Here is a 26,456-nt window from a genome sequence, read left to right as displayed (position 1 = left end):
AAAAAGGCTTCTGCAGTTTTAATCATCACTGTCATATCAGACAACTTACAGAGGAAGAAGGAGAACTGTTTTCTATATGTCTGGGTGTCTTTTTTAAACAGAAAAAAATCTGAGAAAATCATATAGTAGACAGCCTTGAATATTCAATATTGGATTCTACAACTAATATTTTGTCTTATTTCTCTTTCTCGTCTTTAGCCATCTGTTTTACTGACTCATCATATTTCTTAGTTTTTTGATACATTTCAAAGAAAGTTGTAGCATCAGCATATTTCAATATGCAGATGGCTAATACTAGTTAAAAATTTGTTTTATCTTTTTATTTTTTTATTATTTTTAATGTTTTATTTATTTCTAGGAAAGAGAGAGAGAGAGAGACATCGTGAGCAGAGGAGGGTCAGAGAGAGAGGGAGTCACAGACTGAAACAAGCTCCAGGCTCTGAGCTGGCAGTCAGCACAGAGCCCGACGCGGGGCTCGAACCCATGAACTGGAAGATCATGACCTAAGCAAAAGTCGGACGCTTAACCGACTAAGCCACCCAGGCGCCCCTGTTTTATCTTTTTAAAATACTATGTTTTTTAAGTAAACTCTATCCCATCTTAGGGCTCAAACTCAAGACCCCAAGATCAAGAGTTGTATACCAACTGAGCCCGTCACGCACCCCCTCAAATTAAAAAAAAAAAACTGTAAACTGTAGTGAAATGTACATATTTTAAGTGTGCTGTTTGAGGAGTTTTGGCAAATATATGTAAGCTGTGAAACCCAAACCTCTACGCAGATATAGCCTCAGAACTTTCCCTCAGTTAATTCGTGTTCTCACCTCCGACAGGCAACTACTTTTTACATTTTCTCCAACATACATTTGTTGTAGTTTTAGAATTTCAGATAATTGAAATTATAAACTTTTTTGTGTCAAGTTATCTTTCATTCAGCCTTTTTTTATGAGCATCAGACAAAAGTTTGTTAGAGTATAAGATTAGAAAATAAGTATAGTAGGGAAAGCTCTCTTTATAGAGAGAGGACATTCGAAAGTGAATGCCTGTGGACCATAGGCAAGGGCCTTTGTGTCATGAGGTTCTGGTCACCCACCCCTTCCCTTCCCCCTCGTTCCTTCTCAGGTTCTACTCTTATTGGCTTGATAGCATTAGGTGCCGGGTTGTCCACTCCTCATTGGCTTGTTTCCATCATATGAGGGGTGGTCACTGGTCTCATTTGGCATGTTTTTGAGATTTAGCCATGTTGTTGCATTACCAGTAGTTCTTCCCTTATTGTTAATACTCTTTTGTACAAATCTACCCCAGTTCGTTCAGTTCATTTCTCTTGACACCTGGTCTCTTCCTTGTTTTTCTGCTGCTTCATCCATCCCACAAGGAATAATACAATCGGGGTACAGAACAGTTCCATCACTTCCCCAAACTCCCTTGTCCTATACCTACAAAAGTAACTAAAAAGTTAACTTTCCTCCTGTTTATAATTCCTGTCAACCATTGATGTGTTTTTATAAGAATATTTGTAAATGTAGATCATACATTATGCAGTTGACTCTTTTGACTCAATGTAATGATTTTCAGATCCACTGAAGTTGTTGCATAATTCATCTCTTTTCATTGCCCGGCAGCACAGAGCCTGCTTGGGATTCTCTTTGTCCCTCTCTCTCTCTCTGCCCCTCCCACATGCATGCATGCACACACTCTCTCTCTTTCTCTCTCTCCCCCTCAAAAAAAAAAAAATCATGGGGGCACCTGGGTGGCTTAGTCGGTTAAGCGTCCGACTTTCGCTTAGGTCATGATCTCGCGGTTCGTGGGTTTGAGTCCCGCGTCGGGTTCTGTGCTGACTGCCAGCTCAGAGCCTGGAGCCTATTTCAGATTCTGTGTCTCCCTCTCTCTCTGACCCTCCCCTGCTCACGCTGTCTCTCTCTCTCTCTCCTAGAAATAAATAAAAATATTAAAAAAAAAAAAAGAAAACACATGCCTTTAAAAAAAATAATAAAAAATATTAAAAAAATCTTTGACTATTAATCATAAAATCTTGGTCGTCTTGTTAGTTTCTATTGATTATCTTTTCTTTTTATTTTCTTTTATATATTTTTATTTTTTAATATAGTAATTTTGATTTGTATACTGAGTTTTATGAACAATACATTGTAGGATCTGAATTCTCTTCTATTTTCCTTTAGACTTTTGTTTTAATAAGGCATTAACTTGGTTGGACCCTCATTTTAAACTCAGTCTTTTTTTTTAATAGATTATTTATTTTTGAGACAGAGAGAGACAGAACATGAGTAGGGGAGGGGCAGAGAGAGAGGGAGACACAGAATCTGAAACTGCACAGAACCCAGCGCGGGGCTTGAACCCACCAACCGCGAGATCATGACCTGAGCCAAAGTTAGACGCTTAACTGACTGAGCCACCCAACACCCCAAACTCAATCTTTCTTTTAATGGGCAACATCTGAAATCTCTGTTAATTTATTTTTTTATTAAAAACTTTTTTTTAACACTCATTTTTGAGAGACAGAGAGAAACAGAGTGTGTGCGGGTAAGAGCCAGAGAGAAGAGATGCAAAGTCCGAAACAGGCTCCAGGCTCTGAGCTGTCAGCACAGAGCCTGAGGTGGGGCTTCAACTCAGGGACTATGAGATCATGACCTGAGCTGAAGTCAGATGCTTAACCAACTGAGCACCCAGGCACCCCTCTCTTAATTTCTTTTAGCCATAGCTAGGTTGCTTGGATTTGGTCCCACGCATGCATAGTTTAGGGGCCACATATTTGTGCCTGCCTACTCTGTTGTTTTTTTCCTGGACTCATCTTCTGTTTTCTGGTCCTGAGTTTGTCCTGAACTCTTCTTTTTCTTCTTGTCAATAAGACTGTGTTTCTATTCAAGTTTGACTTCCCCCCTTGGCTTCCCAAGGCATTTCCCCAAATAGAAAGTTTAAAGTAAATAAATAGAATCATGTAACCACCGCCAGTATATTATTCCAAATGTCAAAAGTTCCAGTTTCTGCTTGCTTTTAGTCATACTCTGTGCCTTCAGGTATTTTTTTGTGTCGTTGTTGTTTTTTCAATATTTTCAATATTTTGCCCAGAATTTATAGTTGTTATCTGCAGGAGGGTTTGTCCAATAAGAGCTTTTCCTACACTGAGGGAGATTATGTATTTTTCATATAAGTAATAAGAACATTATCCACCCATAATCCCTTGTCTGTACTTCTCTTATCTCTTTGGTTAAAATTCCATCACATGCATGCCTAAATTATTTGTAAGCAAGCAGAATAACTAATGATTCCTAAAGTATTAGTCCTGAGACCCTTGAGGGTCTCAGAGACTTTCAGGGGTTCATGAGATCAAAAGTATTTGTGTAATAAACTCACTACATGGTTTGCCTTTTTCACTTTCCTTCTGTTAGGAGTGTATAGTAGACTGTTCTAAAGGCTTTATGGCATGTTATAGTGCACCAGATGGAATGCAGAAGATATGAGACTCCAGCTATCTTCTTTTAAGCCAGATGCCACTAAATTTTAATATGTAATTGCTTCTTAGTTATTTTTAAACAAGTTAATAAGTTTTAAATTCTTCTCAGTTTATTTTCCAATATATTAAATATTGATAGAGATGACCTATGTAAAGTAAAGCTCTCTAGGTCTCATCCTTGTTAATTTTTACAAAGGAGGGCTTATGCATGGAAAGTTTGAGAAGTTAAAAGTGAGAATTAAGCTCATCTCTGGTTTGATATACATGATCATGTGCTGGGTGGATAGGTGAACAAATTTGGAGTTCTGGTAAAAAGGAGGATGGTTTGGGCGCCTGGGTGGCTCAGTCAAGTGTCTGACTTTAGCTCACTACATGATCTCACAGTTCATGAGTTCGAGCTCCACATTGGGCTCTGTGCTGACAGCTCAGAGCCTGGAGCCTGCTTTGGATTCTGTGTCTCCCTCTCTCTCTCTGCCCCTCCCCTGCGACCACACTGTCCTTTCCTCCCTCCTACACTCACACACTCTCTCTCTCTCTCTCTCTCACACACACACACACACACACACAAATATAAATAAACATTTTTAAAAAGGAGAGTTAATTGCTGCTGGGCAGGTATTCCATATACTTAATTTAGCATATTTGCATATTCACTTCATGGAATAAAGTATGTGTAGTTGAGTTAGGTAGTCAAGATACCTCAGTCTATAAAGTAAAAGTTTTGGTACATTTTGATTTTAAATTTAATTTATGTTGGTATTGACTTCATTAATTTTTCTTAAGAGACATTTGGGTTCAGTGTTGGATTCTAGTTATTTTGACATTAAATCCAAATAATTTCTTTAATTCAGTCTTTGAAGAGTACTCTTAATTTTTTTTTAAATGTATATTACCGAGAAGGAGAGAGAGAGAGAGAGAGAGAGACAGAGTCAGAGTGTGAGCATGAGAGGTGCAGAGACAGAGGGAGGCACAGAATCCGAAGCAGGCTCCAGACTCCAAGCTGTTGGGACAGAGCCCGATGCAAGGCTTGAACATACAAACCTTGAGATCATGACCTGAGCTAAAGTTAGACGCTTAATCAACTGAGCCACCCAGGTGTCCCGAAGAATACATATAAATTTTAGGTGATAATATTATTTAACATTGATATATATTTAGATATTAGGTATTTTGTGTATTTTAAACTCAGATTTTATATGAAGCCTTAGATTATCTCCTGCTGCAAAAAAATTACACGGTTTGAGGATTTACCCCATTCCCTTCTCTAATTACTAGAGATTCTTCATGATCAAATTAGTTTGTGGTCTAGTATCTTGTAATACAATATTTTGGCATTTTACACCCTCCTTTATCACTCATCCTGAAACTTTTTGGGTACGAGAGTTAAGAGAGATCCAGTTCACTACTTTTTAACCAGTCTGTTTCAAACTTTAATAGTAACATGTAATCATTCACCTAAGGATCTTGTTAAAATGCAAAATCTGAGTCAATAGTTTGGAGTAGGATCTGAAATTCTACATTTCTTTTTCTTTTCTTTTTTTTCTTCTCTTTTTTTTTTTTTTTGAGATTCTGCTTTTCTAACAACATTCCATGTGATGTTGTTTCTGGTCCTCAGACAGAAAGGCTCTAATTAACCCATAGGAGAAGGAGAAATATCTGAATCCTGTTAATGTCGGCTGAATGTATCTGCCTTTTCTTGTTTTACCCCATAAACAGGTATAAGTTAATGAATCTGAGATGGGGCTTCTGCAGTTATAACTGGTAGACATGTGGTCATTGTATGTTGGGTTTATTCTTTACTCTGCCTTTAACTTATTTCTTTGTCAGAGGAAATGAAAATTTTTAATGCAACATTTGGTTCTACAATTTTTCTTTTTTTATTTACTTGCAGGCATTGATCAATATGATAGAGATAGCATCATAAATGACTTCAAGAATGGGACCTGCAAACTACTCGTAGCCACTTCTGTTGCTGCCCGAGGTCTGGATGTGAAACATCTGATTCTTGTAGTAAATTACAGCTGCCCCAACCATTATGAAGATTATGTGCACAGAGCGGGACGGACTGGAAGAGCAGGCAATAAAGTAAAGAGAATTAAAAAAAAAATTTTTTTTTAATGTTTTATTTCTGAGAGACAGAAAGAGACAGCGTGAGCAGTGAAGGGTCAGAGAGAGAGGGAGACACAGAATCCGATATAGGCTCCAGGCTCTGAGCTAGCTGTCGGCACAGAGCCCAACATGGGGCTTGAACCCACGAACCGTGAGATCATGACCTGAGCCGAAGCCGGACACCCAACTGACTGAGCCACCCAGGCATCCCTAAAGAGAATTTTTTAAAGTTGCTTTCCATTGTACTAAAATACAGCTTTTTTGGGTGTTTTGTTTTGTTTTGTTTTGTTTTGTTTGAAGAGTTATAAGGAGTAGATGATAGGAGTTAAATCAACATTTTGAAAATCCTCAGTCATCAGAGTATGGGGATTAGTTGATGTTCATCATTTCTATACACAGTATTATTAAAATTATTGATAATTAGCTCTTCTGTTTAGGCATACAATGTTAATTGTTTATGTCCCCTTTTAGGTTTTTCTTCCCCTTGATTAAAAATTTCTATGTACGTTTTTACATACATGTATATAATTTGGGATCTTTCATTGCTACTTTTATTTTTTTATTAAATTTTTTTTTAATGTTTTTATTTATTTCTAGGGGAGAGAGAGAGAGAGACAGCGTGAGCAGGGGAGGGTCAGAGAGAGAGGGAATCACAGACTCTGAAACAGGCTCCAGGCTCTGAGCTGGCAGTCAGCACAGAGCCCGACGCGGGGCTCGAACCCACGAACCGCAAGATCATGACCCAAGTGAAAGTCGGACGCTTAACCGTCTAAGCCACCCAGGCGCCCCTCATTGCTGTTTTTAAATATGGGATCATAAAATGTACTCCTACCCAAACTGTTAACCCTTTTTATCATTATTCCCCTGTCCTACTTCATATACGATGTATATTTCTTGCTTTTTAAACTCACTTATAGTCTGGTAACTATGTAGGTCTAACTCATTCTTTTTGAAGGTAGCAAGCAGAATATTGCTGGATGGCCCAGTGGGTTGGGAGTCTGACTTCAGCTCAGGTCATGATCTCACCTTTCCCGAGTTTGGGCCCCACGTTAGGCTATGTGCTGACAGCTCAGAGCCTGGAGCCTGTTTCAGATTTTCTGTCTGCCATTCCCCTTGTTGTGTGCATGCTCGCTCTCTCTCTCTCTCTCTCTCTCTCTCTCTGTCTCTCTCTGTCTCTTTCTCTCTCTCTCTGTTTCTCTGTCTCTCAAGAATAAACATTTTTTAAAAATTTAAAGAAAGGAGACATTGATGATGATCTATTTGATATTCCAATCCTGGACATTTCTACATTCTGAGGCAGTAGTAATAATAATAATATATACTTATGGAGTACTTATTGAATGCCAGGCACTATTCTCAGTGCTTTACATAGATCATCTCACATCATCCTCTCAGTTTCCATTTGAGGTAAATGTTACCCCATTTAATAGATGAGAAAAGTTAAGGTACATGGAAGTTAATTTACTTGCCTAAGCTTGAACAGCTAATACATAGTGATGGCTTTTATTTTTTTTAATGTGTGTTTAATTCTGAGAGAGAGAGAGAGGGAGACACAGAATCTGAAGCAGGCCCCAGGCTCTGAGCTGTCAGCACAGAGCCTGATGCGGGGCTCAAACTCACAGACTGCGAGATCATGACCTGAGCCTAAGTCGGTCGCCCAACCTGACTTATTCTGTGGATATGAGGAACTCTGTGTAAAAATGTATGTACGTGTACAAACCTTAAAATAATGTGATACCATTCTTACCACACAGACAGCACAGTATCAGACCGTGGGTCATATGGTGACTAGATATCCCTGAAATACAGTTTTAAACCATGTTTTACAATTTATAACAGTTCTTTGGTAGGGACAGAGTGTTTTGTGGAGGTGACAGTCTCCTTTGTGGTGTGTTGTTTTTCTACTTCCAGCCCTCTTGCCTGAACCAAGAATCTGCTGGGGAAATGTGAAATCTTAGGCTTTAGAAAACCCCAGGGAAGCAGTACAGCTGACTTAATTTTTGTATATAAAAACACATTACATATACACATACAAATGTTTTTATATCTTGTACTGGTCTGAAAAAATATGTGGATGAAGAAATATGTGGGAAGCTACGTCCTAACAAGTGAATACAAGTTAGTTGGGGCAGAGTGGTGCAGTAGGTATTATAGGAAGGGAATGTAAGCGGAAAGAAGAAAAATAGTATATATTAAAATTAGTATGTATGACAGTGCAGTGACATACGCATTTATATAAAATCGAATTTTTGTTTATACATCAAGAAATGAGAGTTTCTGGTTTTGCTTATTTTTATTATTTATTTATTTTTTTTTTTGGAGAGAGGGGAAGACAAAGCATGAGTAGGAGAGGAACAGAGAGAGAGGGAGAGAGACAGAATCCGAAGCAGGCTCCAGGCTCGAAGCTGTCAGCACAGAGCACAGTGTGGGGCTCGAACTCACGCACCCTAAGGTTATGACCTGAGCTGAATTCGGATGCTGAACTGATTGAGCCACCCCGGTGCTCCTAATTTTTTTTTAATGTTTATTTATTTTTAAAAGAGACCAGAGGAGAGCCAGAGAGAGCGGGAGACGCAGAATCTTAAGCAGGATCCATGCTCTGAGCTGTCAGCACAGAGCCTGACATGGGGTCAAACTCAAGGGCTGAGAGGTTATTACCTGAGCCAAAGTCGGATGCCTGATGCACTGAGCCACATGAAGTCAGTTGTAAGAGGATCTATTAGGTGGTTCCAATTTTATGTTGTGATCAAAATAAGAGTCATCTTGTTAGTCTCTCATAGTTCTCTTTTTTCATCATTCATTAGGGTTATGCGTACACATTTATCACAGAAGATCAAGCTCGCTATGCTGGTGACATAATTAAAGCTCTTGAATTGTCAGGAACTGCCGTGCCTCCTGACCTGGAGAAACTTTGGAGTGATTTCAAAGATCAGCAGAAAGCTGTGAGTTTTTTTTTTTTTTTCAACTCCCATTATCTTTATGCAGGTTATTGTGTTCTAAACCTTGAATATTTTATACTTGTAAATCTTGATAGGATTACTTTCTCTTTAGAGAGGGAAAAGGAGTGAAAACAAAATCCTCCCTTTTGCTTCAACTTGATGTTTTATATCATCTACTTAGAGTTCTTTTTTTGTTGTTTTCGTGCTAGATGAAATGTTTTTGATACATTGGTATGCACTATCTTGAAAAAAAATATTTAATTACTCCTAAATTCTTAAACATTAATGTTTTTTTAGTATGAAATTAACTGTTTTGTTTTTCCTTGAAAGGAAGGGAAAATAATTAAAAAGAGTAGTGGGTTCTCTGGTAAGGGATTCAAGTTCGATGAAACAGAACAAGCTTTGGCTAATGAGAGGAAGAAGTTGCAAAAAGCAGCTCTCGGCCTGCAAGATTCAGATGATGAGGATGCCGCAGTCGACGTAAGTGCCATTTTTTGAGGCTCCTTCTTGGTGATTGAAACATTTATTGCTTTTGTCCTGCAGGTTTTATTTGTTGTGATAGACAGTTACTGGAAACTTTTCTGGTGTGCACCCTTCCCAACCTTCTCTCTCTCTCTTTTTCCTTTTCTCCCTTTCTCTCTCTATTCACATATGTCCTGCCCATATTGTGTATTTTCATAAAAATGAAATCATAGAGCTTTATAACCATCTTTACAACAAAGTCTTCTTTTGAAATCTTCTCATTTTAGTAAATTCACTCTTTTATTATTCTTGATGATTATAAATTTTAGTAAATTCATTTTTATATTATTCTTGATTATAAATTTTGTTAAATGGATGTTCCACAGTTTAACAAATGAAACTCCTAATTTTGAATATGTGGGTTGTTTCTATATTTTCATATTTGGAATATACTGTCAAACTGTACTTCACTGCTTGTCGTTGTACATTTAATTTTGTACATTCATCACATTAAGTTTTGAGGATTGGTGTGTTAAGTTTTGAAGTTGTGTGTGTACATGGAATTGCTCCGCCAATGGGTGTGTCTATTTTGGTTCTGAAACATTGTCAGATTGTTCTCCTGCAAAGTGAGTATCATTCTGCACCCCCTGTAGTGGTGTGTAAGAGTGCCTGGCTCCCCACATCTTTAACAACATTGGTGCTGATATTTTTATTTTTAAAAATTTAATCATTGTAGGATATCTTCATTAACAGTAATAGCAGGACACTTGGCTTGCTGAGTTGGTAGAGTATGCAACTCTTGATCTTGGAATCATGAGTTCACTCCCCACATTGGGTGTAGAGACTACTTTCAAAAAAGAAAAAGAAAAAAACCCACTAATACAGGGCGCCTGATTGGCTCAGTCAGTTGAGCGTCTGACTCTTGATTTCTGGTCAGGTCATGATCTCGCAGTTCGTAGGTTCAAGCCCCGTGTTGGGTTCTGCCCTGACAGGGTGGAGCCTGCTTGGGATTCTCTCTGCCCTTCCCATGCTCTCTCTCACCCTTTCTGTCAAAATAAATAAATAAACTTAAAAAAAGACCAATAATAAAATTTTTTGAGTGTTAACAAGTTCCATGCACTGTGTCAAGTGCTTTATGGGGATTGTTTCATTTACCTCTGCACAGTAGCCAGCCAAGGTAGATACTAAACAATATTCCCGTTTTGTAAATGAGGAGATTGAGGCTTCAGAGACCATGGTCTTAGCTTATGTTATTACTTGTGATCCAGTGAGGAAAGAGGGGCCCTAAGGACTCAACAAGGTCAGGATATTACAGAGTATTGTTTGGAACCCAAACCCCAGAGCTTGAGCTTTAGAAGAATATGTTTTCATTATAAAATGATTTTTGGAAAATCTGCTTAGTGTATACCACTAAGTGGTATTAGCATGTCAAAATATACGTAAAGCCCTCAAGTCAAGAAGCTTGTTTAACTTTAAGTTAGAAATCCTCCATGATATTTGGTCTTTAGTCATAGAACTTCTTTTTTTTTACAGTCCCTATTAAAGCTTAGCTCAGTCAATTTCAGAAATCAGGAATTCATTTTTATCTTCTCATTTGAGGAATTTGAAGCCCAGAAAAAGTACTGAGCCCACAACCACATTGACTATTACGTATAGCTAGGACCAGGCTCCAGATCTCATTAATCCTAGACTATTTCTTTCTAGGATACCATACTGACTTAATATTTAATTAAGTCATCGTTTTAGTTACTTATTGGTTATGCTGTAACAAATCAGTACACAACCTAGTAGGTTAAAACAACAAACATTTATTATCTCACATTTCCTTTGGGTTAGGAAATCAGGAGCAGTTACACTGGTAGTTGTGGCTTAGGGTCTTATTGCGATTGCAGTAATGCTGTTGCCCCAAGCTGTAGTCATTTGAATGCTTGACTGACACAGGACCACTTTCTTTCGAGGTACAGTCACTGTGATGTTGGCAGGATACCTCTGTTCTTTACTCTGTCTCTGTGTCCTCACAAATGGCATCTGGCTTCTCCCAAAGTGAGTGATCTGAGAGAGACGGCAAAGAGGAAGCCTTGGGGCCTTTTATGATTTAATCTCTAAAGTCACACACAGGCACTACTTACTACCTTATTCTGTCTGTTGAAAATAAGTTACTAAGTCTAGCCCACATTCAAGGAGTGTCTCCTCCTTTTGAAGGGAAGACTATTAAAGAATTTATAGACTTGTTTTTATTATTATTTTGTTTAATGTTTATTTTTGAGAGCAAGAGAGACAAAAATGAGTGAGGGAGGGGCAGATAGCAAAGGAGACAGAATCTGAAGCAGGATCCAGGCCCCGAGCTATCCTGACAGAGCCCAATTCGGGGCTCAAATTCAACGAACCTCAAGATAATGACCTAAAGAATTTATAGCCTTCTTTCAAAATCACCTCAGAAATAGATAAAAAACATTTAAAAAATTTTTAAATGTTTTTTATTTATTTTTTGAGAGAGAGAGACAGTGTGAGCAAGGGAGGGTCAGAGAAAGAAGGAGACACAGAATCTGAGTACAGGCTCCAGATTCTGAGCTCTCAGCACAGAGCCCGACACGGGGCTCAGACCCACAAACCGTGAGATCATGACCTGAGCCAAAGTCAGACGCTGAACCGACTGAGCCACCCAGGTGCCCCAGACCCAATTAATTTTTAAAACCTTGTTAAACAAGTTCTGCTCTGCATTTGAGTTTTACCAGTTAAAATCTTATTAACCTACATTAAGTATATCAAGGGATTTGCATCTCTTTAGTTGGCATTGCCAGTAGTCATTGTTGCTCAAAAGACATGATTAAAAGGAAATGCAAATAGCTTATGAGGCACATGTGTCCATCCTCAGGATGACACAGTGGCAGTTGAACTCTTGTGGCTCCTGGGCTCCTGAGGTATTCACCCATTGTTTTTGCTTTGATAGGGAAACCAACCTTCCTTTTTTTCCCTCTTTTTGGTTCAAAGGAATAAAGCAGTAAAGTCTTTTTTTCTGATTCTGTTAACCAGATTTTAAAAAATATTACTTTGAACTTTTAAAAAAAATTTTATCGTATGAAATACGTTGATGCTTTGGTTAATATTTGTAAAAAATTTTAAAAAGTACTGAAGTGAATAAAAACTAGCATCATACACATTACTCATTCTTCATTTTATGTATTTTGGAATAGTGTCATGTATCCTATTTATTTTTTTAATTTATTTATTTTGAGAGAGAGAGCAGAGAGAGGGGAGAGAATGCGTCCCAAGCAGGCTTTACAGTGTCAGTATAGAGCCTGATTTGGAGCCCGAATTCATGAACTGTGAGATCATGATCTGAGCTAAAACCCAAGAGCCAGACACTTAGCAGACTGAGCCACCAAGATGCCCATCCTATTTAAAAGTTTTATTCATTTGGGGGGCACCTGGGTGGCTCAGTCGGTTACGTGTCCGACTTTGGCTCAGGTCATGATCTCATGGTTCGTGGGTTTGAGCCACGTGTCAGGCTCTGTGCTGATAGCTCAGAGCCTGGAGCCTGGTTCAGATTCTGTGTCTCCCTCTCTCTGACCCTCCCCTGCCCCTGCTCTCTCTCTCTCTCAGAAATAAATAAAAAACAGCATTTTTAAAATGTTTTATTTATTTTTTGAGAGAATCCGAAGCAGACTCCAGGCTCCGAGCTGTCAGCACAGAGTCCGACATGGGGCCCAAACTCACAAACTGTGAGATCATGACCTGAGCCGAAGTTGCCGCTTAACCAACTGAGCCACCCAGGCACCCCTGAAATGCCACTCTTAACAAATAGCTGATATATTTTCCTATTGATCTGTATGGTTGAATTAACATAAATACAACTGTCTTATTCTAGTCATTTGATGGAAATATTCTTTGTTAGTTTTTGTAGATATATTTAAATTTGTATTTTTAACCCAATATTATCACTTCTTTTTTTTTTTCCTTATTTAGATTGATGAACAAATCGAAAGTATGTTTAATTCAAAGAAGAGAGTAAAAGATATGGCTGCTCCTGGAACATCTAGTGTTCCTGCTCCAACTGCAGGAAATGCTGAGAAATTAGAAATAGCTAAGAGATTGGCTCTTAGGATCAATGCTCAGAAGAATTTGGGCATCGAGTCTCAGGTATTAAGTAATTTGTTCCGAGTTTTACTCAGTGCTTGTTATGTCAGCCCCAGTGAACAGGGTTTCCTAGACATTGAGTTGGTGGCAATTTAACATTAATCTAAATATAGAATTCTTTATAAGTATTGCATTTGGATGATTCCTCTAGTATGGTTAACTGAGATTTTAATGCCTGTTTTAGAAGCCCTAACTGAAGCGTGTTAGCTGTAGATATTTTTCACAGAGTAATTTTCTGATTGATCTTACCAAAATGTTAAGGAAATAACTCACTTTTTATTTCTTGATCCGCTTTTATTGGGTGGGTTGTTGGACACACAGATAATTCCTTGGAAGCATATATACCCAGTTACATAACTCATACTAACATGAGCTTTAAACAGTGGGAAATGTATTAAACATTTCACATACCATCTTTCTTGTGGGAGCTTTTTTATTAATTTTTTAAAAGTTATTAAGAGTACATTTTCATAGTGTTCTCAAAGAATAGTTAATTTTAACAGTGTTTTGAAGATTTTGAGTTTTTGGATCTGCGGGCCCCTCTGTCCAGTAGGCTGGATGGGTTCAGGACTGTAGTTCCCTGCAGGTGGGGAGGACGAAGCCAGAGGGAGCCTGGTGGACCGACTCAGTGAGGCAGCCTCAATTAAGGCTTACAGCCTCAAGTTTCTGTATTTCTTTTGTTTAGCCAGTTAGTTACCAAGAAGTGTCTACTACACACAAGCCTGTGCTTCCTCTGAAAACAGGGATTGTAGCACCTAATGTAATACTCTCTGGAATTGTTACTGCTGATAACTTTATTGCTGAAACCAAATAGCTGCACCTTCTTACTGTTAGAAAAGCGTGAGGAGTGAGTCCGGTATTACCCACAGAATTCCGTCCGCATTAGGCACATAGTAAAATTAAGTTCAAATTAAAAAGATTTAAGTGCCAAATAAAATAAAAAGTCAGTCATTTACTATAATTTATTGAATGTTGGGTTGGTTATGATGGGAGGAAGGAGCTCGGTAGTAGGCAAAGATTCTAATTTATTCTTATTCTTCAAAGATTCTTAGGAGCCACCAAGTATATAAATGATTTTAGAATATTATATATGATATTAATAGTTACATGATTCTCTATGATCCAGTAGAAATTTTAATATAGGGTTGAATGTTGTTTATTTTTCTCATCAAAATAAGAGAAAGAGATATAGTAAACTATTGGTTATAAATATGTACCGCTAAATTGCACATGAGTAGGACTCTGCATTAGAAACATGCTTCTAGAAGCACCAGGCTGGCTCAGTCAGTTAGGTGTCCGGCCCTTGACCTTGGATTCGTGAATTGAAGCCCTGTGTTAGGCTCCTCACTGTGTGTAAAGCCTACTTAAAAAAAAAAAAAAAAAGAAGAAGAAAGAAAGATTAGTTAGCGGCGTTCTAGGGAAAAATTTGTGGTAGGACCCCAGATCTTGTCTCTGTCCTCATTTGAGATTTGACTGTAGGTTTTCTTTAACTGCAGGATGTAATGCAACAGGCCACCAATGCAATTCTCAGAGGGGGCACCATCCTGGCTCCCACTGTGTCTGCAAAAACCATTGCAGAGCAACTGGCTGAAAAGATCAATGCTAAGCTCAATTATGTGCCTTTGGAGAAACAAGAAGAGGAGAGACAGGATGGTGGACAGAATGAATCTTTCAAGAGATATGAAGAAGAATTAGAGATCAATGACTTCCCACAGGCAAGTAACAGTTTAAACATTTTTTAAATTATGGAGTGAAAATTCTTCTTAAGGAGTAAAAATACCTTGTTTAAAACCCTTGAACATTTTAATAGCTACTTTACTTTTTTATCTAGATGAGGGAGACAGCAATAGAAATTTTATTTTTATGAGTATATTCCAGGTACATTAGGATCTAAATGAATTGATGTGAAGGCATTAATTATCCTAATATTGACCATAATATTATTTAGCCTACCTATTCTTTGTCAGTACACCCGGTTTTTATCCTATTGTGAAGTGATTTTTTCCCCCCCACCTTTTCTTTCATAGACTGCTAGGTGGAAAGTTACCTCTAAGGAAGCTCTGCAGAGAATCAGCGAATATTCTGAAGCTGCAATTACAATCAGAGGAACATATTTCCCACCTGGCAAAGAACCCAAAGAAGGAGAGCGGAAAATTTACTTGGCAATTGAAAGTATGTATCACTGGTTCTTGTCATTCCAATCTTGAGTTAGGTCAGAGTTGATTATAGATGTAATAGGCACAGAGAGAATGTTAGGTCAGTTCTAGAGAGGATAAAAATAAGGAACATGTATAGAAAAAAACAGTTTTGGGGCACCTGGGTTGCTCAGTTGGTTAAGCGTCTGGCTTTTGATTTTGGCTCAGGTCATGATCTCACGGTTTGTGAGTATGAGTCCCACATCCAGCTTTCTGCTAACCATGCCTGCTTGGGATTCTCTCTCTTCCCCTCTCCTTCTGCCTCTCCCCAGCTTGTTTGCTCACTCTCGCTCTAGTACTCTCACTCTCTCCCTTTCTCTTTCTCAAAATAAATTATATGAAACTATTCATGTATCATTTAAGGTCTTATTTAGATATTCAGTACATAAAGGGGTGCCTGGGTGGCTCAGGTAAGCCTCCGACTTCGGCTCAGTTTAGCTCAGGTCATGATCTTATGGTTCATGAGTTTGAGCCCCACATTAGACTCTGCAGTGACGACATGGAGCCTGCTTCCAATCCTCTGTCTTCCTCTCTTTCTGCCATTCCCCTGCTCATGCTCACTCTATCTCTCTCAGAATAAATAAACATTAAAAAAAAACACTTAAAAATAAATTTATTACATACAGAAATATGACCGATCTGTATTTCGAACTCTTTCATTTCTGACGATATGGTCAGATTTGAAAACCACTTTAAAAGAAAACAAGTATTTTAAGGATTGCCTGTTCATACTTCTAATAAAGTAAAACATTCTGGCCAGAGTTTTGGTCAGAAAGTAAAGCCATATATTAGTCCACTTAATGAATGTTTATCCAAGCAAATGTTTCCTCTGAAATCATGCCTGTAGAAGTTCTTGCATATGTCTAAAAATAAGAAGAGGACAGTTAATTCTGTAACATGAAGTGTGTAAGTAATGCATTTTCTCAGGGCAATCAGATACGCTTTTTAACTTTATTTCATACATTCATGAGTGAGTTCAAAAGATAGTTTCCATTTTGATTTTTTTTCCTCTACTATATTACTCCACTGTATAGTAGGACAACTTGCTTCCCTTTATTTATATTTAATCTGAACATCTTTGTAACAGACTTATAGTGTAGACAAGCCAGATCCACTTCATCTATTTAATGAACTAAGTATTTGTTGAACACTATTGTTGGAGCCGTGGAGAGGTTTATTTAGTTTTCTGTAAGCTGAAAGTATACATACCTTGTGCTTTGCCTGGCTGTGGTGGCTGCAGTGCTGTCGTTCTCGCATGGTGTACAGTCTCAGGCTGAGTACTCTGAAGCTTACACGTCCCTTCTGACTAAGAAGCCTTACCTCATCCCTCTTCACCACTCTCTAGCTCTTTACCTGTTGTGTTTCTTCACAGTTCTCCTCACATGGAAAGTGTAGTATGCTTTTACTTGTTTGTGTCTCCCCTACTAGAGTTCTATGAATGTAGTGACTTTGTCACTGCTCTATTATCAGAGCACATGGCATACACTTTATGAAGTTTCTGAGTTATGCATCTGATGAAGCCTGATAGCTGCTTGTTTTCAGGATACAAGTATTATTTGACAGGCATATCCTCTATTTGATCTCTTTAAAGCTGTACTGCCTGATACAACACTCTGTGATGACAGTCAAGTGCTTGAAATATGGCCAGTGTGAATGAACTTTGTAAATTTCATTTAATTTTTATTAACAAATTTTTAAAGGAATTCATGTTTGATTTTTTTTTTAACTAATTAATTTTTTTAGTAATCTCTATGCCCAGCATGAGGCTCAAACCCATGACCCTGAGATCGAGTCACATACTCTACTGACTGAGCCAGCCACACACCCCAAATTTTTATTTATTTAAAATGCAAATAGCCACATACATGGCTGGTACCTACTGTAACAGATAGCTCAGCTCTAAAGTTTGTTTGGAAAGATCATTGGAAGGAATTTAGATCCACTGAAAGTATATTGTAAATAAGGTTTTTCACTAGTTTGTTCTTGTTATATTTTGACATTTCTTTGATTTTGTGAAGACTTTATAATTTTAGGTAAGTTCTTTACTGAATTTAATGTACAGATGATTTACTTATGTATTAGGACTTGATTCTTTCCTTGCAAAAACAAAGAATTCCACAAACGCAACTGAAAGTTAATTAGTGCTGTGCCTATTTAGTCACTTTCCTTTGAATTGGTGACCTCAGTTGTTTTTGGGTGGCATCTTATCATGAAGACCGCAAGAACAGAAACACATGTGCAGTGTGTATCCTGTCTACCCTTAAGTAGAAGTTGTTTCCTGGCCAGAAGTTTGAGATGGGGTCAGAGTAAGTAAAAATACTGAAAAGTGTTGTTGCCAAGATTCTGCTGATCATTTTATTTCCCCTTTAGTAAGGGATTGCCTGATTCCTATAAACTTTTGATTAGTTTCCAAGTTCTGATACAGTTGATTTCAAGTTTTTTCAAGTTTATTCACTTTTTGTGGAAGGACAGGCTTTTGGAGTTCTAGGCTCTGCCATTTTCACTGCTGCACTGTCACATTTGGACTTTTTCTTTTTATGTTTATTTATTTTGGAGGGAAAAGGAGGGGCAGAGAGAGAGAGGAAGACAGGATCAAAAGTGTACTCTGTGCTGACGGCAGAGAGCCCAGTGTGGAGGTGGAACTCAGGAACACTGAGATCTTGACTTGAGCCAACTGAGCCACCTAGGCGCCCCTCATACTTTTTAAAGTTAATGATGAATTGTGGCAAAGGTGAAAGTCAGTTGCAGCCTTTATATGTTCCATGTTATTGCTGTTATGTCATACATATTTTTTAATGCATGCATATTTAACATTCATGCATATTTTAAAATGGTATACAAAGGATGTAGATCTAGAACTCAGCAAATTGCATGTTTTTGTTTGTGAAAGTGACTTCGATTAAGTCAGGGTTTTTTTTTTAATTTTTTTTATTTTTTTAACGTTTATTCATTCTTGAGAGAGAGAGAGAGCACAAGTGGGGGAGAGGCAGAGAGAGAGAGGGAGACACAGAATCCAAAGTAGGCTCCAGGCTCTGAAGTGTCAGCACAGAGTCTGACAGCAGGGCTCAAACCCACAAGCGGTGAGAGATCATGACCTGAGCTGAAGCCGGACACTTAACCGACTAAGCCACCCAGGCGCCCCGATTAAGTCAGGTTTTAGATGGCATCCTTTTATGTATCCTGAAAGACTTTCAGTCTGCCAGTGACTATGGTGACTATGTGTTTGTAAATCATGTGACATTCTTCCTTAATGTGTAGTTAAATGGGGGGTGCTGAACGTAGATCTTCAAGGAGAGAAAATTACACTGACATCTTTCTGCGCTTGTAACTGGACAGGTCTCCTCTACCGCAGTGTTCATTAGGCCATATAGGATGGAGACACAGTGTCATCCAGTGGAATCTGATGATAAAAGTTTTGTTATACATGGAATCAGCCCTTTATTCTCAGCTTGAATATATCATGGGTGTCATTTAAGCAAAATAATACTTTTAAATGCTTGTCTTATAAAGATAAATCAGACATATGACTGTTTTGAAAAAGGATCCTCTGCCATTTTTTAATTTAAAGGTAATTATGTTTGTTTAGCATAATTTATATATCAAGATTCATTTTACTTGTAACTTTATCAGAACATATCTCCTCTACTGCCAAGTGAAGTGAGAAGCCCACAGTTTCTTCTTGACTTTTCCATCCACCTAGAATGGTTCTGGGCATTTCCTCCCACTGTCAACTTACACTTGGGAAATAACATCTAATTTTTATTATCTAAACCAGCTTCTTTTTCTCTGTAAAAAAAAAAAAAAAAAAAGATAATCTTATCAAAAATGAATCTTAAGAATTCTTGAACCATAGTGATCTTAAGAGCTGGATATTAGTCATTAAACTGATACAGTGCTTTGAGATTTTCACAGATGATTAGTTTTTTAAAGGATCTTTTAGGTTTTGAAACTCCAGTCAAATCAACTGAACTCTAATAGGATGAAAACAGGTGTTGGAAGGAGCATAGTGTCATCTGTTTCTAGTTCTTTAATTGGAGGGACCATAGTGCCTGGCTCCTTGGGGGCTCTGTGTGGCTCAGCAGTTCCAGGCCTCCCACTAGGCAGTGGGAAGGAGAACAGGAAGGACTTATGTGCCTGGCCATCCTGTATAATTTATAGCCTGTTTTGTGACCCTCTCTTTTTACTAGTGGAGAATCCCTTAAAAGCAGCCAGAGTTGTTTTAGGACCAATGAAAGGAAATGCCTCTTTTCCATGGCAGCTTATAAACATATGTAACCTATTACCTAAAGAAGCTTTATAAGTCAAAGCTTTAAACTGGTCAAAATGGTCAGGCTCTAACGAAAGCAGGAAAATTACTCTTCTACTTGGATTTAGGTGAGAGTGTCATTTTCTTTCTCTTTAAAACAACATGGACTATCAACAAGCTCCACACTAACCATACCACGTAGCATACATGCCTCCTGAATTTCATTTTGGTTGTAATTTTCAGTCTGGCTTTGCTCTTGATTCTACCCTTTTGTTTACTTTGATACACCTCTCGTCTCTTCAAGCACCCACAGCTTTATTTTTTTTTATTATTATTTTTTTTAATGTTTTATTTATATCTAGGAGAGAGAGAGAGACAGCGTGAGCAGGGGAGGGTCAGAGAGAGAGGGAGTCACAGACTGAAACAGGCTCCAGGCTCTGAGCTGGCAGTCAGCACAGAGCCCGATGCGGGGCTCGAACCCACGAACCGTGAGATCATGACCTAAGCGAAAGTCGGACGCTTAACCGACTAAGCCACCCAGGCGCCCCAAGCACCCACAGCTTTAAAATGTGTAGCTGCTGGGGTTCCTGGGTGGCTCAGTTGCTTAATCTTCAGACTCCTAACTTTGGTTCAGGTCATAATCTCACGGTTCATGGTTTCAAGCCTCACATTGGGCTCTGTGCTGACAGCAGAGCCTGTCTCAGATTCTCCCTCTCTCCCTGCCCTTTCCCTCCTCACACTCTCTCTGACTCTCTCTCAAAAAAACAAAAATTGTGTTTGGTGGCTGGTGAAGGTGTCAAATTTAGATTCGATATGTTGCTGTGACTTCACAGCCATACTCCTGGCTCTTTCCTTCGTGTTATTAACCTGTTTCTTCTTGCTTCTCCTCTCCTTCTTGCTTCTCCTCTCTTCCTCCCCTTCGTTTTCTTCCTCACCCACCTGACCTCTCTGTGCTCTCTTGGGTCAAAAAGGTCATTCATGGAACTCAGTTGGGTGGCTCAGTTGGTTAAGCATCAGAGTTTGACTCAGGTCATGATCTCGCGGTTCATGAGTTGGAGCCCCACATTGGGGTCTCTGCTTTCAGCACAAAGCTTGCTTCAGATGTTTTGTCTCCCTCTCTCTGCCCTTCCCCCACTCACATGTGCACACGCTCTCTCTCTCTCCAAAGTAAATAAACTTTTTTTTTTTTTAAAAAAGACCATTCCTTATAAGGGAATTATTCTTTCCTCATTTGGTTTTCTTTTTTTTAAGGTTTATTTTGAGAGGTGTGTGCTTGCGCGCATGCAAGCAGGGAAGGGGCACAGATGGGAAGAGAATCCCAAGCAGGCTCCGCACTTACAGTGGAGCCTGATGCAGGGCCCGACGTGGGTCTCAATCCCTTCACCATGAGGTCACAACCTGAGCCCATATCAAGGAGTGGACACTTAACTTATGGCATCCAGGTGCCCCCGGAAACTGGTTTTCTTACATAGAATGATAAACATATAGTCCTCTACATTGCAACCCTAGTTCTCCTTATATTCTTTAACATTTCACTCCTAGTTATTAGGTTCTAGTCTATTTCTTTGGTCCAGCTCTTTCGCTCGCTCGCTCTTTCTTTCTTTCTTTCTCTTTCTTTCTCTCTTTCTCTCTTTCTTTCTCTTTTTCTTTCTTTCTTTCTTTCTTTCTTTCTTTCTTTCTTTCTTTCTTTCTTTCTTCCTTTCTTTCTCTCTCTCTCTCTTTCTTTCTCTCTTTCTCTTTCTTTCTTTCTTTCTCTCTCTCTCTTTCTCTTTCTTTCTTTCTTTCTTTCTTTCTTTCTTTCTTTCTTTCTTTTTATTAAGTTGTTTTAAAAATGTTTATTTATTTTGGGGTGCCTGGGTAGCTCAGTCTGTTGAGCATCTGACTTCAGCTCAGGTCATGGTCTCGCTGGTTGCAGGTTCAAGCCTGACATCAGGCTCTGTACTGAGAGCTCAGAGCCTGGAGCCTGCTTCAGATTCTGTGTCTCCTTTTTTCTCTTTTTCCCTTCTCCCCCATTCATGCTCTGTCTCTGTCCCTGTCTCTCTCAAAAATAAACAAACAGAGAGACAGAGACAGAGTGCTAACAGGGTAGGGACAGAGAGAGGGGAAGACACAGAATCCAGAACAGGCTCCAGGCTCTGAGTTGTCAGCGCAGAGCCCGTCATGGGGCTCAAACTCACAAACCATGAGATCATGACCTGAGCCAAAGTCAGATGCTTAACTCACTGAGCCACCCAGGTGCCCCTGGTCCAGCTCTTTCATTTTCATCATTGTGCACTGTGCTACCTATCTAGACGTAACTTGCTCCCTGGCATTGTCCCGTGGCTGCAGATCCCTTCACACTACCCTTGATAGCTCTCATCTCTGTTTCTCCTTTTCTCCTCATCCATATTTTCACTGTCCTTATTGACAGCAACAGGATGTAACATGAGCACCCCAACTACAGCAGTCTCAGAATTGAATTTCATCTACTGTGACTGCTGATAATACCTTTTTTTCCCTCTCAAATTCAGTATCTTGTTTATTATTTCATACTTTATTTGTTCCTCGACTATTAGCCACTTAACTGCCTAGAGAAGTGAGGGAAAGGTTTTTGTAAGAAATGATACTTAGAAGTCATTCTGATAGAGCATGTCCTACCTTTTTGTTCTGTTGTACAATCTCTCCAAGTTTGTTTTTCTATTAGTCTACAAGTTCATGAAGAGAATGAATAAGTTCTTTATATAATACATCTCATGCTATATCATACATGGCAGTTGCTTAATATTTCTTGAAGTAACTATATGAATGAATGTCTCCAGATTGCCTCATCCTCTTGGCTGTGTTGCTGTGTTCTTTAACACTCTTTTCCAACTGTTTTATACTTCTTACTCTTCAGTGATTAAGCGTGCCTTTCTTAGTCTATACCATTGCCCATGTGGCTTTGCAAAATAATCCATGTCATCACTTCTCCTTAAACTTGCCCAGTCTTCCACCACGGAATATAATAAATGTCCACTAAAAGTTTGTTAAAGTTAGAGTTTCGTATCTCTAACTTATTTTTAGTCTCTAATCATCTTTTCTTTGCTCTTTTTAATCATAGCAAAAACTCTTAACACACTGTAATGTGAGCCCAGTGGTTACATTTGAAACTCTAAAAGTAATCTGAATAATAAGCAGCCATTATATAACGAGAATGACGTTCCACCAGGTATTGAAAGACTATCTTGGCAGGCAGTACAATGTTTCTGAAAGTCACTTGCAGTATTTCCTTCTGGATCTCCATGACATGGATAAACATCTGGTGTAATTCTAGTAATACGAATAATGTTTTCTACTTACTTACCAGGTGCCAATGAACTGGCTGTGCAGAAAGCAAAGGCAGAAATTACCAGACTTATAAAAGAAGAACTGATTCGGCTGGTGAGTGAAAACCTCAAGGACTTAATTGTTTGAATACACATATTATTGAACTATTATATGAATACAGAAAAGCACACAAATCGTAAACATAAAGCTTGATGAATTTTCACAAAGGAAGCATATTGATGTGATCAAGAAACACAGTACAATGCCAGCATTCCAGAAGCCCCCTGGATGTCCCTCCTGTCCCCATTCTTCTCCCCCAAACATAACAGTGCTCTGACTTTTAACATGGTAGATTAGTTGCACCTGTATTTGAACTCCATAAAAATGGGATCAACTACTGTATACATTTTTGTATCTAATTTCTTTCACTCACCATCACTTTGAGGAAATCTATGTTGTTGCATGTAGGAGTAATTCATTCTCTTTCATGGCTATGTAATATTTAATTTGTGAATATACCCACAATTTATATATTGGACTTTGAGGTTATTTTACTTTTTTGTTGTTAGGGATAACTTCTGTGAACATTCTTTCATGTCTCTTTTGTACATAGTAGTATGTTTTTCTCTTGGGTATATAACTTGGAGTAGAATTGCTAATTATAGTGTTGTGTAGTTTAACTTTAAGGTTTGCTAAATAATTTTCCAAAGTGGTTATGCCTTGGAAAAGACATCCTTTTATAGACCACCTTCCCAAAGGAGGCAAACACATCCCCGTGTCGTTAGAGCACGTTGAAGCTTATAAACTCCCTATAACTTGTACATTGGGCAAGGGCCCTTTGACAGGAAACTTTATCCTTTTTCTGAGGGCTTTTCTAAAATTCCCCTTACAGAACTTTCTTTGGGGGAATAAAAAATTTAAAGACCAGAAGATACATAAAACAAGAGGGGAGAAAGAAACATCCTTTAAATCAAGTGCTTTTAAGACTGTTTCACCAAGGATTGATAGAAAAACAACCTTGATGCCACCACCATTAAGTTGGTTCAAAACAGCTCTCAAAGGGCACTGAAGTGAACACAAATGATTGGTTATTGAAGAGTTTTTTCCCTCCTCAGTATAAGAATATTAATAATTTCTATTCTAAATATCTGATACTTTTGTAAGTTTGTGCATAAAAATTTTTTGACGTGTTTTTTTTTATCCTTTGCTTTTCTGACCATGTATCTTTTATTTTCTCTTGTAGCAAAATTCATACCAACCAACAAACAAAGGAAGATACAAAGTCTTATAAAATATTTGGAAAAAACTTTTTACCTGTGCTGGTCTGTGATACATGTGGCAGTTGTCTGCAGTTTACAATGTATTGTAAATTATGATTTTTAAATTTCTGTCTTGCTGATTTTTTTAAATATTTGAAACCAATATTTGCTAAAGAAATCTTCTTTCAGTAAGTACCACCAGAATTATCAAACTTTATTTAAAGCAGGCCTGTTTTCCGAGTATGATGCCCTTTAATGTAAAGTTTAAATATCAATATTTTAAATATCTGGATAAAATCCCAGAAGTTTAAAGAAATGGAAATATTTGGACTTTCTCTCAGCGGTAATAAAGCACACTAGGGGCCTATTCACCGTATCCTTTTGAAATGAAATTGTGATCTTCTCAGAAAAGGTAAAATTCTCTAATTTTTTGACCCCCACCCCTGCCCTTTAGCTTAAATCGTACTCGATGCATATGAACTGGATTTAAGAATGCTACAATAGAATTTTTACAAACTGTTTCAGAGTTTTCGTTTTAGTTTTTATCATTGTAAATGGGCAATAGTTGGACTGCTTTTCCGTTTTGTAAAATTAAAGATTTGTAGTATAAGAGTTTTTTGCATTTCTTTACACTGCAAAGAGTTTTAGTATTTATCACTTTTAGGTTCCCCTCACAGCTTCTAGCTCTATGACTAGCTACTAACTCTTTTTTAATCATCCTTAAAAGAAAGTGATTTGTAGCTTATAAATATTGTTTTCTTTTCCCCCCAAAAGTGTGTGTTTATACATTTGTACATAGAAACATGCTACTAATTTTAATCCACATTTTCTTCAGGATCTTTGAGTCGGTTGTTAATTTTCTTCCTTAAAAATTTTCAAGCATAATGACACCTGTGTTATAGACTTAGATTTAAGCATCTCAGTGAAATTTAGTTCACAAGGAGTCATAAATTATATTTTTGACCCCTCAGATATATTTTCAGAATATTCTAATTTAAATTGTTATAATTGGATCACCCACTATTCTTTTCAAGACTCCGGGTGTATTAGAACTTTGTATTGCTGTCATTTCTTGAAAAAAAAATTTTCCAGGAATTAAATAGATAGCTATATTTCTTAAATGAAGAGACAGAGAAGTTTCTGAATATTCTTCGAGTTTTTAAAAAAAAAAAAAACGCATACTAAAACAAATCATTTTAATAGTATGTTAAGTGGTTAAAATGACAAGAAGTATCAATCATTATTTCTTCACTATAAAGTTTTTCTTACTGAAAAATTAAGATAGATATAAATGGGAGACATTCTTGGGTCCCTTCCATCTCTACGTTCTTTCTTAGAAGAAGAAAACAGACAAAACACCTGTAACAAGAGAACCAAATAAACCATTTACTCTAAAATGCAGGCATTCTTGGGCTCCTTTTTTCCCCTCAGTTTATTTATTTGCTTATTTTTATTGCCTAGTAATAGTGTGTTTCTTTTGATAGAATATGTGGCATTCTCACGTTGGTGACAATTGGTGCTCCCTTCAGCCTGCTGGATCACTTTGAGATTCAGAGTTTTACATCATTTTAGCATTACCACATTTATGTTTGTATATCTAGTTGTAATAAACCACTGATAGTATTATGTCCTAAAGTGAAACCCATTTCTCTGTTATTACAGTTTTTAGTGTTACACTGACTCTTGATTTTTAACATTTGAATGATGTACAGACTAATTTGTTTTTTTTAACTGAATATCAGTATTTGCTCATGTTTTCTAAATTCCTTATAAAATAAAGTTAATTCAACCTGCACTTTCCTAAAATCATCTCTGCTGAAATGTTTTATGCTGTTTTTCTAATTTTGTTTACTTTGTTAGGCATGTGAGAGAAGTATTGTACTCTCTGTACCTAGCAACTCACTACCCAGACTCTGCAGTTCTATTCATCAATACCTTCCTGAAGAAATCTCTTACTCTTAGATTGTGTTTGTATTTGGCATAAGACACCTAGGCTATAGGTGAAATGATAGTTCGAGTGCCAGTTGGCATTTGCCACAGTGACGTTCACGTTCACCAAATGAAAGTATAGAATGAAACAGTGATGGTTTAGTTCTCCCCAAGCCTGTCTAGACAGCTTATAGTTCGGTATTGCCTGTCTTACCAGCCTTGTTGGTGTACACATAGTGCTCAGCCAGCAGTCACTGTGCACCGGACACTGCAGTCCTCCTTTTGAGACAGGCAACCCCTACATGTGAGGAAGTTTTTGTTTGTGCAAAAGCAGCTTTTGAGTACCTGCGATTTATAAATCCCATTAAGCCAGCTATGGGAGCTGCTTCTAAATAGCATTATCAGCACCTTACGAATCACAAGCTA

The 26,456-nt window shown here is 38.0% G+C and overlaps 1 protein-coding gene across 1 annotated transcript in view; it reads left to right on the top strand.

Annotated features, from left to right (window-relative positions):
- The window catches only part of DDX46 (DEAD-box helicase 46), a 78,046-nt gene extending 52,139 nt beyond the window's left edge, over positions 1-25,907 (top strand). The window contains exons 16-23 of the mRNA XM_039242258.1: positions 5,361-5,554; positions 8,383-8,520; positions 8,848-8,997; positions 12,946-13,122; positions 14,613-14,831; positions 15,144-15,288; positions 22,883-22,956; positions 24,086-25,907. Of these exons, the coding sequence (XP_039098189.1) occupies positions 5,361-5,554; positions 8,383-8,520; positions 8,848-8,997; positions 12,946-13,122; positions 14,613-14,831; positions 15,144-15,288; positions 22,883-22,956; positions 24,086-24,133 (1,145 nt within the window). The 3' untranslated portion in view covers positions 24,134-25,907. The remainder of the gene's footprint in view (positions 1-5,360; positions 5,555-8,382; positions 8,521-8,847; positions 8,998-12,945; positions 13,123-14,612; positions 14,832-15,143; positions 15,289-22,882; positions 22,957-24,085) is intronic.
- Positions 25,908-26,456: the final 549 nt, after the last annotated feature.

Source organism: Hyaena hyaena, unplaced genomic scaffold (assembly GCF_003009895.1).
Source record: "Hyaena hyaena isolate Hyena2069 unplaced genomic scaffold, ASM300989v1 scaffold_214, whole genome shotgun sequence".
Classification (NCBI taxonomy): Eukaryota; Metazoa; Chordata; class Mammalia; order Carnivora; family Hyaenidae; genus Hyaena; species Hyaena hyaena.
This window is presented reverse-complemented; position numbering and strand designations above follow the sequence as displayed.